The sequence below is a fragment of the Heterodontus francisci genome, chromosome 19, assembly GCF_036365525.1.
Source record: "Heterodontus francisci isolate sHetFra1 chromosome 19, sHetFra1.hap1, whole genome shotgun sequence".
In the NCBI taxonomy this organism is placed as follows: domain Eukaryota; kingdom Metazoa; phylum Chordata; class Chondrichthyes; order Heterodontiformes; family Heterodontidae; genus Heterodontus; species Heterodontus francisci.
In genome coordinates, this window is record NC_090389.1 from 61,328,476 (window position 1) to 61,340,480 (window position 12,005).

Genomic DNA, 12,005 nt, shown 5'->3' on the forward strand with positions numbered 1-12,005 from the left:
TTGACTGGGACTGCCTTAGTGCTAAGGGATCAGATGGGGAAGAATTTGTCAAGTGCGTCCAGGATAGGTTTCTGAAGCAGTATGTGGATGGCCCTACTAGAGAAGGGGCTACACTCGACCTCCTCTTAGGAAATGAGGATGCGCAGGTGGTTGGTCTGTCAGTGGGGGAGCACTTTGGGACCAGTGACCATAACTCAAGTAGCTTCAAGATAGTTATGGAAAAGGATAGGACTGGTCCTTGAGGAGTATAGGGGATGTAGGACTACACTTAAGAAGGAAATTAAGGGGCCATGAGATTTCCCTGGCAGATAAGGTAAAGGAGAATCCTAAAAGATTCTATAAGTATATTAAGAGTAAAAGGGTAACTAGGGAGAGAGTAGGTCCCCTTAAGGATCAGTGTGGCAATCTATGTGTGGAGCCACGGGAAATGGGCGAGGTCTTAAATGAATATTTCTCATCCATATTTACCGTGGAGAAGGTCATGGAAGTTAGTGAGTTCAAGGGAGGGAACACCGATATCCTGGAGCATATCAACATTACAAAGGAGGAGGTGTTGGAGGTTTTGAAGCACATTAAGGTGGATAAATCCCCAGGGCCTGGCCAGGTGTATCCCAGGATACTATGGGAAGCAAGGGAGGAGATTGCTGGGGCCCTGGCAGAGATTTTTGTATCATTGTTGGCCACGGGTGTGGTACTGGAAGACTGGAGAATAGCTAATGTTATGCCTTTATTTAAGAAGGGCAGCAGGGATAAGCCAGGGAACTACAGGCCAGTGAGCCTTACATCAGTGGTGGGCAAGTTATTGGAAGGGATTCTGACAGACAGGATTTATATGCATCTGGAAAGGCATGGTCTGATTAGGGATAGTCAGCATGGCTTTGTGCGTGGGAAATCATGTCTCACGAATTTGAGTTTTTCGAGGAGGTGACCAAGAGGATTGATGAGGGCAGGGCGATGAACATTGTCTACATGGACTTTAGCAAGGCCTTTGACAAGGTCCCACATGGTAGGCTGGTCCAGAAGGTTTGAACACATGGGATCCAGGGTGAGCTAGCAAATCGGATACAAAATTGACTTGGTGATAGGAGGCAGAGGGTGCTAATGGAGGGTTGTTTTTCTGATTGGAGGCCGGTGACCAGTGGTGTGCTGCAGGGATCTGTGCTGGGTTCTCTGTTGTTTGTCATTTATATTAATGACTTGGATGTGAATCTAAGGGGCATGATTAGTAAGTTTGCAGATGACACCAAAATTGGTGGTATCGTGGACAGTGAAGAAGGTTGTCTAAGGTTACAACAGGATATAGATCAATTGGGAAAGTGGGCAAGGGAGTGGCAAATGGAATTTAACACAGACAAGTGTGAAGTGATGCATTTTGGGAAGTTGAACCAGGGCAGGACATATACAGTGAATGGCAGGGCCCTGGGGAGTGTTGTTGAGCAGAGAGATCTTGGGGTGCAAGTACATAGTTCCCTGAAAGTGGCAACACAGGTAGACAGGGTGGTGAAGAAGGCGTATGGCATGCTTGCCTTCATCGGCCGAGGCATTGAGTACAAGAGTTGGGACGTCATGTTACAGTTGCACATAACGTTGGTTAGGCCGCATTTGGAGTACTGTGTGCAGTTTTGGTCACCGCACTACAGGAAAGATGTGATTAAGCTAGATAGGGTGCAAAAAAAGATTCACAAGGATGTTGCCTGGTTTGGAGGGCTTGTGTTATAAAGAGAGATTGGATAGGCTGGGTCTGTTTTCCCTGGAGCAAAGGAGGCTGAGAGGGGACATGATAGAGGTATATAAAATTATGACAGGCATAGATAGGGTAGATAGCCAGAGTCTGTTTCCCATGGTAGGCGTGACTAAAACTAAAGGGCATAGACTTAAGGTGAGAGGGAGGAGGTTTGAAGGGGATCAAAGGGATAAATTTTCCACAAAAGAATAGTGGGTATCTGGAATGAGCTGCCTGAGGAGGTGGTGGAGGCAGGAACAGTAGCGACATTTAAGAGGCATCTGGACAGGTACTTGAATGAGCAAGGCATAGAGGGATATGGAATTAATTCAGGCAGGTGGGATTAGTATAGATAGGCATTATGGTTGGCATGGACGCGGTGGGCCGAAGGGCCTGTTTCTATGCTGTATGACTATATGACTCTATGACTCTATGATCTGATAGCCATTACAGAGACAGGACTGCAAGATGACAAAGGTTAGGACTTGAACAGTCAGATCCTGAATATTCAGAAAGACAGGAAACTAGGAAAAGGTGGAGGGGTATCTCTTAATTAAGGATGACATTAGTACATTAGAGAGAGGTGACCTTAGTTCTAAAAAATCAAGATGTAGAATCAGTTTGGGTAGAGATAAGAAATAGTAAAGGTAGGAAGTCACTTGTGGGAGTAGTTTATAGGTCCCCTAATAGTAAGCAACTGTAGGACAGGGTATACAGGAAGAAAGAATGGGGACTTGAAAGAAAGGTATGGCGATAATCATGAGTGATTTTAATCTACATATAGATTGGACGAATCAGATTGGCAAAGGTAGCCTGGATGATGAATTCATAGAGTGTTTTCGGGACAGTTTCTTAGAGCAGCACATTCTAGAGCCAACCAGAGAGCAGGCTATTCTAGATCTGGTAATGTGTAATGAGACAGGATTAATTAATGACCTCATTGTAAAGGTGCCCTTAAGTAGCAGTGATCGCACTATGATTGAATTTCGCATTCAGTTTGAGGGTGAGAAGAGTGGATCTAAGACTGGTGTTTTAAACGTAAATAAGGTTAATTATGAGGGTTTGAAGACAGAGCTGGATAAAGTAAACTGGGAAATTAGGTCAAGGGATAGGTCAGTAGAGATGCAGACACTTAAGGAGATATTCCTCAGCAAAGATACATTCCAGTGAGAAAGAAAGACTCCAGGGGAAGGACGCACCATCCGTAAGGCAGTTAAAGATATTATCAAATCAAAAGAAAAAGCGTACAATTCACCGAAGAGTAGTGGCAGGTCAGAAGATTGGACAGAATATAAAAAACAGCAAATAATGACTAAAAATATAATGAGAGAGAAATTAGAGTATGAGAGAAAGCTAGCTAGAAATCTAAAAACAGATAGTAAGAGTTTCTATGGGTATTTAAAAAGGAAAAGAGTAAGTAACGTGAGTTGGTCCTCTAGAGAGTGAGTCTGGGGAGTTAATAATGGAAAATAAGGAAATGGCAGAGGAATTGAACAGATTTTTTGCATGTCTTTACAGTAGGGGATACAAATAACATCCTAGAAATAATTGTGATTCAAGAGTTGAAAAGGAGGCAGGAACTTAAAACAGTTACCATTACCAGGGAAAGGGTACCGAGAAAATGAATAGAACTAAAAGCTGACAAGTCCCCAGGTCCTGAAGACAATGATCCTAGGGTCTTAAAAGAAGTGGCTACTGAGATAGTCGATGCATTGGTTTTAATTTTCAAAAATTCCCTAGATTCAGATTGGAAAATAGAGAATGTAGCTCCACTATTAAAGAAAGGAGATAGACAGAAAGCAGGAAACTACAGGCCAGTTAGCTTAACATCTGTCAGGGAAAATTATGGAATTTATTAAGGAGGTTTTATGCCAGTCATTTAGAAAATCTCAATGCAATCAGGCAGAATCAACATGGTTTTGTGAAAGGGAAATCATGTTTGACTAAATTTATTAAAGTTATTTGAGGAAGTAACAAGCAACATGGATAAAGGGGAACCTGTGGATGTGGCGTACATGGATTTCCAGTAGGCATTTGACAAGGTGCTGCATCAAAGGTTACTGAACAAAATAAGAGACCACGGTATATGGAGTAACATATTAGCATGGATAGAGGATTGGTTAGCCAGAGTTGGCATAAATGGGTAATTTTCAGGTTGGCAAGCTGTAACTAGTGGAGTGCCACAGGGATCAGTACTGGGGCCTCAACTATTTACAATCTATATCAATGACTTGGATGAACGGACAGAATGTATGTTTACTACATTTGCTGATGACACGAAAAGAGGAGAGTAAGTTGTGAAAAGGACATAAGGAGTCTGCAAATGGATATAGATAGGTTAAGTGAGTGGGCAAAGATTTGGCAGATGGAGTATAATGTAAGAAAGTGTGAACTTGTCCACTTTGGCCAGAAAAACAGAAAAGCAACATATTATTTAAATCGCGATTTCAGAACTCTGAGATGCAGAGGGATCTGGATGTCCTACTACACAAGACACAAAAAGTTAGTATGCAGGTACAACAAGTGATTAAGAAGGCAAATGCAATGTTGTTGTTTATTGCAAGGGGAATGGAATATAAAAGGAGAGATGTTTTGCTACAGTTGTGCAGGACATTGGTGGGACCACATCTAGAGTATTGTGTACAGTTTTGGTCTCCTTACTTAAGAAAGGATATAATTGCATTGGAATTAGTTCAGAGAAGGTTCACTTGACTGATTGCTGGGATGAGAGGGTTATCTTATGAGGAAAGGTTAGACAGGTTGGGCCTGTATTCATTGCAGTTTAGAAGGATGAGAAATGATCTTATTGAAACATAAGATCCTGAGGAGACTTGACAGGGTGGATGTTGAAGGGATGTTTCCCCTTGTCGGTGAGACTAAAACTAGGGGGCACTGTTTAAAAATAAGGGGTCTCCTATTTAGGACAGAGATGAAGAGAAATTTTTTCTCTCAGAAAGTCATGAGTCTGTAGAACTCTCTTCCCTGGAGAGTGGAGGAGGCAAGGTCATTGAATTATTTAAGGCAGAGGTAGACAGATTCTTGACAAACAAGGGAATCAAAGGGTATTGGGAGTAGGCAGGAAAGTGGAGTTAAGTCCACAAACAGATCAGCCATGATCTTATGGAATAGCGGAGCAGACTCAAGGGGCCAAATGGCCACTCCTGCTCCTAGTTCTTATGTTCGTATGTACCTAAACACATCAGAACAAGTTAGGGCTGGTGCATTCAGGCGTAAGTGAAATTTTAATGGCATAAGAAGTGCGAATTACTACCAAACAATCTCCCGGCCTAAAAATTAACTTTTACAAAGATGGAGTATCATTCCTTCATAAGTTAATTAGCGTTGGAGATTTTAAAAAAAATTCTTTACTTTTTTCTGCCTATCTCTTTGACCTTACTCTCTCTTAATCCCATCTGTCTTTCCCAAACTTTATTTCACTTTCTGTACATGATTTAAATTTAATTTATACTTGCTGCTTTATACTTCCTGGTATAAACTCTGTCCGTGTAAAATTTGGATGAGTAGTGCCTGTTTTTTGTGGCCTCGGAAGTCCAAGATGGCAGCCGCGGAACGCGCATTCACACTTCTGGTGTGAATCGTGTCAGATGCCTTATTGGTGAGGTAGCTATAAGTACATAGAGTAGGCAAATCATGGTGTCAATCAGTGTGGAACAGTGATTTTGACATCAGCTCTGCCATTTTGGAGTTTAACGATCCAGCTAATATTGTCTCTTTATTGTCTGAACTTGTGTTTAACAGCTGGAAGGACCCCCAGCCCCACAACCTGTGTTGTTTAAAGGGATCAATAACTATTTTCAGGTTAGTTGCTGGTTGATAGCTACTGGGTGTTGCCATGATTGTAAAAGTCTTTGGTGCTTTCTAGAGTCCTTAAAGTTGCTAAAGTCAATAGGGAGTGGTGTGGCAGGTGCTAAAGGACTTGGTCCTGATTTCATGGCTTCTGCACAAACCATTGCTCCCTGATATGGGTGCAGTAGTAAGCATTTCTCAGCATGAGAATACAGAATACAGCATGAGCATGAGTTTGAGCATGAGGAGAGGCCATGCAGAGTAGGGCAAGCTGCTGGAAGAGGGAGGAGGAGGATGAGGGAGAGAAGGGCTCTCAGCAAGAGGCCATATCTGCCCAGGGTATTCAGGGAGCAGTTCTTCTATCTGAACCTCAGTGAGAAGTTGTGTGTGTGACATCTGTGCTTCAGTAAGGACGTTCACACTGTTCCTGCATCATCACTGTAGTCTTGCTCTTCCACTTGCTGCTCTTCCACCACTGCCTGACCCGGGTATCTGAAAGGTGAAAGGCACAAGGGGTAGGGTTGTGGTGAGTGGAGGTGGGGAAAGTAAGAGGTGCATGTTTACACCATCTGCAGATTCTAAATTCGAAGAAATTGTGGGATGAGGGCGCAGTTGAATTTGAGAAGGAGGGTTAATTAAGAGGATACTGTCATCTTTTGTTTCAGCCCTACTGCTAACCACAGCTTCAGTCAAGGCTCCAATGATGGCAAGCAGCGACTCCTCCATGAGGGTAAGGATATGCAGGCATGTTTGTCCCCCACCAGTTAGCACCTGCTCCCTCTTGTTGTGCACCGCCTTGTCCTGCAAGAGAGAGGGAAGTGTGTCAGTGAGTGTGGTGCATTGTTTGGGTGATGTGACTGTCATGGCTAAATAGCTGGCATGGTGTGCAAGCTGTGATATGTGGGTGTGAGGCTTGCAGCAGTGCTAATTGTGTGAGGGCGAGGTGAAGCTATGAATGTTAGGTATGAGTCCTGATTGATAAAGATTATTGGTTTGGGAGTGATGGGGATGTGGTGCATTGAGCCGTGGCTGAGTCTACTGATGCAGTTGGTGGAACATGGCCTTTGAAAATACATTCACTGACCTTGACCACTCATGTGAGATCACTGCATTTTTTGTGACACTGCATCCAGTTCCTCAGGGCTAGACTCCTGGCGTTGACTGCCAAGGTTATCTGGTCCCACTGCCTACTGAGAGTTTGTCTGGAGGGCTTTCGGGCCCCCTGTGGATAGAGCACATTTCTCTTCCTCTGGACTTCCTTGACCAAGGTCTCCAATGCAGTGTTGGAGAATCTTGGAGCCTGTGCTCTCCCATGTTGTGCCATTCTTGTGTCTTTCCCAGGTTAGAATCAGTATTCGAATGATATCCAGCATCTGATCCAGCCAGAATGTGCCTCCCTTGAAGAGGAGCAGGCTGGCTTTAAGTAGTGCAGGCTAGCTATAACTGGCAATAGATTTTTGCAATTTTGGGTCTCCTGCTGATGCATGCAGCCACTTGACAGCGCTGGCTACATGCTGCAATCATGCAGTTGGTGTGCTGTCTGCATCAGAAGCAACAGGTGTGGATGAATCTCCTGCACCCATTTTTGGGGGCTATCAAATTTAGCCTCTGCGTATCTCAGCGAGGATTTTTCAATCATCACGGATGCCCTGTGGAGGATTCCATGCTATATCAGATGCCAGATTAGTTCAAAGGCCCACAAAAACTTTGTGGGCAGCTGTCAGTGATGTGAATGGCCATTATTTAAATCAAGGTTAAATTTCAATTTCTAAAAGGAAGATCATATTTAACTAACCTTATTCAATTCTTTGACAAAGTAACAGAGTAAATAAGGGATGTCATATCCTTGGACTTTCGGAAGGCCTTTGCTAAGGTGCCACATGAGCGAATCATGACAAAGATCAGGGCGTGTGGAGTCAGGGGCCAAGCAGTAAAATGAATTGAAAGGTGGCTACGAAACAGAAAACAGAGGATCAGAGTTAAGGATGGTTTCTTGAACTGGCAGCAAATGGGAAGTGGTGTCCTGCAAGAATCTGTTCTGTGACCACTGTTGGACTCAGATATATGAGTTATGAATAAACATACTCACACAGTAGGCAGATAAATGACATTAAATTCAATATAACAAGTTGTGAGATGGTTCATTTTGGTAGGTGGAATAAGGAGGTCACTTTAGTCATTGGATGGTAAGAAACTAAATGGGGTAAAGGAGCAAGGAGATTGGGAATGCATATGCATATGGCCATAAAGAATGCAGTACTGGACTTCCACTTCTAGAGGAGTAGAGTACAAAAGCAGGGAGGTAATGCAGTATTTATATGGAACCTTGATGCAAGCACACTTGAAGTACTGTGTGCAGTTCCGGTCTCCATACTACAAAAATAATATTGAAGCACCGGAGAATGTACAGAGAAGATTTACAGGGATGATAGCAGAATTGAAAGGATGCAACCCTCAGGAAAGAATTAGCAGGCTAGGGCTCTCTTCTCAGGAGTAGAGAAGATCTGATCAAAGGCTTTACAATTATTAAGGGGTTCAATTGGGTGGAGGAAGTGAACTGGTTTCCAACTGTGGATAAGTCTGGAACAAGGGAGCATGAATATAAGATAGCTGGGTGGAGTGATTGAAACTGATAGCAATGATGCATTTTATGGGAGGATTGATCCATACATGAGCGAAAAGGGAATAGAGGGATACAAGGATAGATTGGGAAAAGGTAATTAGGGTGGGAGGAGGGTCTTGTGGAGTACAAACAAGAAATCTAACTAAAATAGAATTGCAGATAATTACATAGCGAGAAAACTCCTATTCTCACAAGTTGAAAGGAAGAGTTGCTTGTGCATGCAGCATCATGGGGCACACATGTCAGCAATGAGAGATGCTGAGTTCCCAGTTTCAGCCATGCCACTATAGAGAAACACACTCCTACAGAGAGGAAGAGGCATCCAAGGCCACCACTGTACACTTTCTAGCTGCTGGTGTTCATAACAGCATTGAAAGGTGCATGGAAGCTAGTTCCTTGTGTGTTCCTTTGCCCAGGAATGGCATGTGGCATTGTGAGAAACAGAGTGGGTGCAATTCCTTCAGAATAGGCAAACATCATCTCAAAACAAGCATTTTTAAAGGAACATGATAATTTAATTCATATTAGTGTGTCCTGTTTATAGGTTTACCATAAGTTTATTAAACATAATTTACATCCGGTGTACCTATGGCCTTACTATATGTATATATTAACTTGATTCTTCAGAATCTACTGCAGCTTGTAGACTTTACCAAAGATAATACCCTGCAGGTTAGATTGCTCTGAATACCATCTAGTTTTATTTGCTTATAAATTTAATTAAAAAGCGAACCAATCCCTCGATGTGCCTGGTTCTTATGTCTTAACAAACTACATTAAATATCACAGCCATCAGCATCCATTCTAATTCTGGCAGTATTGTTCAATGAATAGGATTTGTGCTCACATGGTGAAATATGCCCTGAGGGTAGGAAAATATTTTAAATCCAATTCACTGAGTTTAATCACATTCGACCGAGATTTGAAAGAGTTCAGATAAGGTAAGAAGTGGTCAGTGGCCTCTTTCACAACCACCTGATGCCCAAATCTGTCACTCTATACTTTCTTGAGTTCTTGGCTCAGCCACTGATGGAGCTCCATGCTTTAGAGACAGTTGGGTTTGTGTGCAATTGAGCGGGGTGCAGTCTGTTTCTCTTACCGACAAGTAGACCAAGGATAAAATTCAACTTCAGCAGAGGTGCAAAATAAGTGGTTGTGGATCAGCTGCCTACTATATGCTCTGCCCTATTTTCATTTCCATTGAAATTTTGGTTGTTGATCATGAAAGAGCATTGAAAGCAGGAATTTCCAACCTGCTCTGAGAATCGACATATGCAAGGGGTAACTTTCACCTTCATTGTTGGGCAGTTAAGCTGGTGGAGTGGATTACCTGCCCATTATGGACCTGCTTGACTTTTATTTCCATTGGTTTCCGTTAGATTACTGTCCAAGCGATGGAGATGAAAATTATCCTCCTTGAGTTTCTGTTTGTCCCATGTAAGTCACATTCTCCCCCAAATATTGATGCATGACACTTAATTAATGCAGAAAGCTAAGATGCAGGTTGACAGGATGCTGCCATGTCAACCCCCCAACAATCAGGTTTAGGTTGGGATGTTAATTCCATGCAGCTTACCAGCACAAACCATTTGTAGACTTGTACACCAAAGATCCTAAATCTGTTGGCCTATTGCTTTGTAGGACTACTTGGAGCCTCATGGGAAGTATCATCACCCCCATTAGTATGCCAGGCTATTTGATCACTCATTATTGTGCTCTGGAGCACTCGAGGTCTGCCTGGGATTTATATGGGATTCCTAAGTCTGCCACTGTTAACATCCTAGTACTCAAAGTCCAAGTCACAGTCTTTAATACTTCACACATGCAAGGCACAATAATTGAGGATAAATAGACTGAAAGGCATCATTCAAATGTACTGAGATCCCTCGAGTGTAGTGTATTGTCATAGCTGAGCATTTTGTTATACTGCCCTCTCTGGTTGGGGAAGTGTACATAAAGTTAGTTCAACATTTCTGCTTGCTGTGAGTCCACGTTACCTACTCAGTGCAATACAGAGCAGAAAGATAACAACATGGATTGATTTTTTTTAATGTTTCTTTTGATAAATTACGGTTTAAAGAACATTGTTACACACTTTTTGGAACTCCCAAAGTTGATTTTGTGGAGGTTTGGAGCGATTTGAATGACCCTCTGTGTTTGTGCACATCGTGTTCAGGTACAACTCAGTGAGCCAGCATGGTGCTTTATTGAAAAAAAATGGCACTGAAGACATATTTTGGAACAATGGGGGAATTCAACCCTAACAAAGAGACTGGTGTAATGAAGGTTATACATTTGGCTGAAAGCAAATAAAATAGGAGATGAGGATAAAGTAAATGTTTTCCTCACCATGATGGAGTCAGATGCTTTTGAGGTCTAAACAATGTTGCCCGTGAAACCCCTGCACTATGGAGTACTATGGAATTAATGAGATTCTGGTCTCATATTATGGCATGACTAAGAAAGAAATTGCACTGAGAGTTGCATTCCATGAAAGGAAACAGTTTCCAAGTGAACAAAGAACAAAGAACAGTACAGCACGGGAACAGGCCATTCGGCCCTCCAGGCCTGCGCCGATCTTGATGCCTGACTAAACTAACACCTTCTGCACTTCCGGGGCCCATATCCCTCTATTCCCTTCCTATACATATATTTATCAAGATGTCTCTGAAACGTCGCTATCGTATCTGCTTCCACCATCTCCCCTGGCAGCAAGTTCCAGGCACTCACCACCCTCTGTGTAAAAAACTTGCCTCGCACATCCCCTCTAAACTTTGCCCCTCGCACCTTAAACCTATGTCCCCTAGTAACTGACTCTTCCACCCTGGGAAAAAGCTTCTGACTATCCACTCTGTGGATGATTGAAAAATGATTGAATAAGTAAGTTAAAATAAAGAACTCATTGGAAAGGGTGAAATATGGCATAAAAACAGCCAGAAATACTTTATAAGGGAAGTGTTTTACATTGCATCCTCACACAATCCTCACACAATCCTTAGGTGATATAAAGGGAAATTTGTAATATCCAGATGGGGATAATTTCCTTTTGACACAGTGTATAGTGAAACTATGAATGTAGTTATATATAATGCACTCATGTTTTGCTACCACAATGCACATTGGAAATCAGGCCTCTGTGTTTAGTGGCATTATCTACGTCGGGTGGTTTTCCAGCTGAATCACTGTCACAAAGTGAAAGGCTGCACTAACACAGAGGATGATATAGTGATGCTGCAATATTAAATGAAAACATTTCACAATTACTTATACTATTCCAAGTCAGGATATCAATGATTAGAAACTGTCACTTATTGCCACAAGTACAAGTATTCAGTACTAGTACTGTACAGAGTAAAGCTCCATCTACACTGTCCGTCAAACACTACCAGGGCAGATACCGCACAGGTTAGAGATGTTTGAACCACTGTTTGGATTCAGATTAAAGCTCCCTCTACTCTTAATAAAGGGGTCATGCCGCTCATAACTTTGTAAACCTCTATCATGTCGCCCCTCCACCTCCGTCGTTCCAGTGAAAACAATCCGGGTTTTTCCAACCTCTCCTCATAGCTAATGCCCTCCAGACCAGGCAACATCCTGGTAAACCTCCTCTGTACCCTTTCCAAAGCCTCCACGTCCTTCTGGTAGTGTGGCAACCAGAATTGCACGCAATATTCTAAGTGTGGCCTAACTAAGGTTCTGTACAGCTGCAACATGACTTGCCAATTTTTATACTCTATGCCCCGACCGATGAAGGCAAGCATGCCGTATGCCTTCTTGACTACCTTATCCACCTGCGTTGCCACTTTCAGTGACCTGTGGACCTGTACGCCCAGATCTCTCTGCCTGTCAATA

General features: G+C 42.7%; 1 protein-coding gene across 9 annotated transcripts in view; it reads left to right on the forward strand.

The window, feature by feature from the left end:
* The window catches only part of LOC137380102 (uncharacterized), a 92,226-nt gene that overhangs the window by 25,352 nt on the left and 54,869 nt on the right, over positions 1 to 12,005 (forward strand). For 2 of the 9 annotated variants that reach the window (XM_068051744.1, XM_068051750.1), the window contains exons 8-9: positions 6,196 to 6,260; positions 7,348 to 7,548. The exons of 3 other annotated variants lie outside the window; for them this stretch is intronic. Coding sequence is in view for 3 of the 6 variants with exons in the window: in XM_068051741.1 (XP_067907842.1) it covers positions 5,483 to 5,542; positions 6,196 to 6,207 (72 nt within the window). In the remaining 3 variants the exon portion in view is untranslated. Of the gene's footprint in view, positions 1 to 5,482; positions 5,543 to 6,195; positions 6,261 to 7,347; positions 7,549 to 12,005 lie in introns of those variants that run through there. 4 more of the 9 variants (XM_068051741.1, XM_068051740.1, XM_068051747.1 and 1 more) reach the window with 4 other exon arrangements.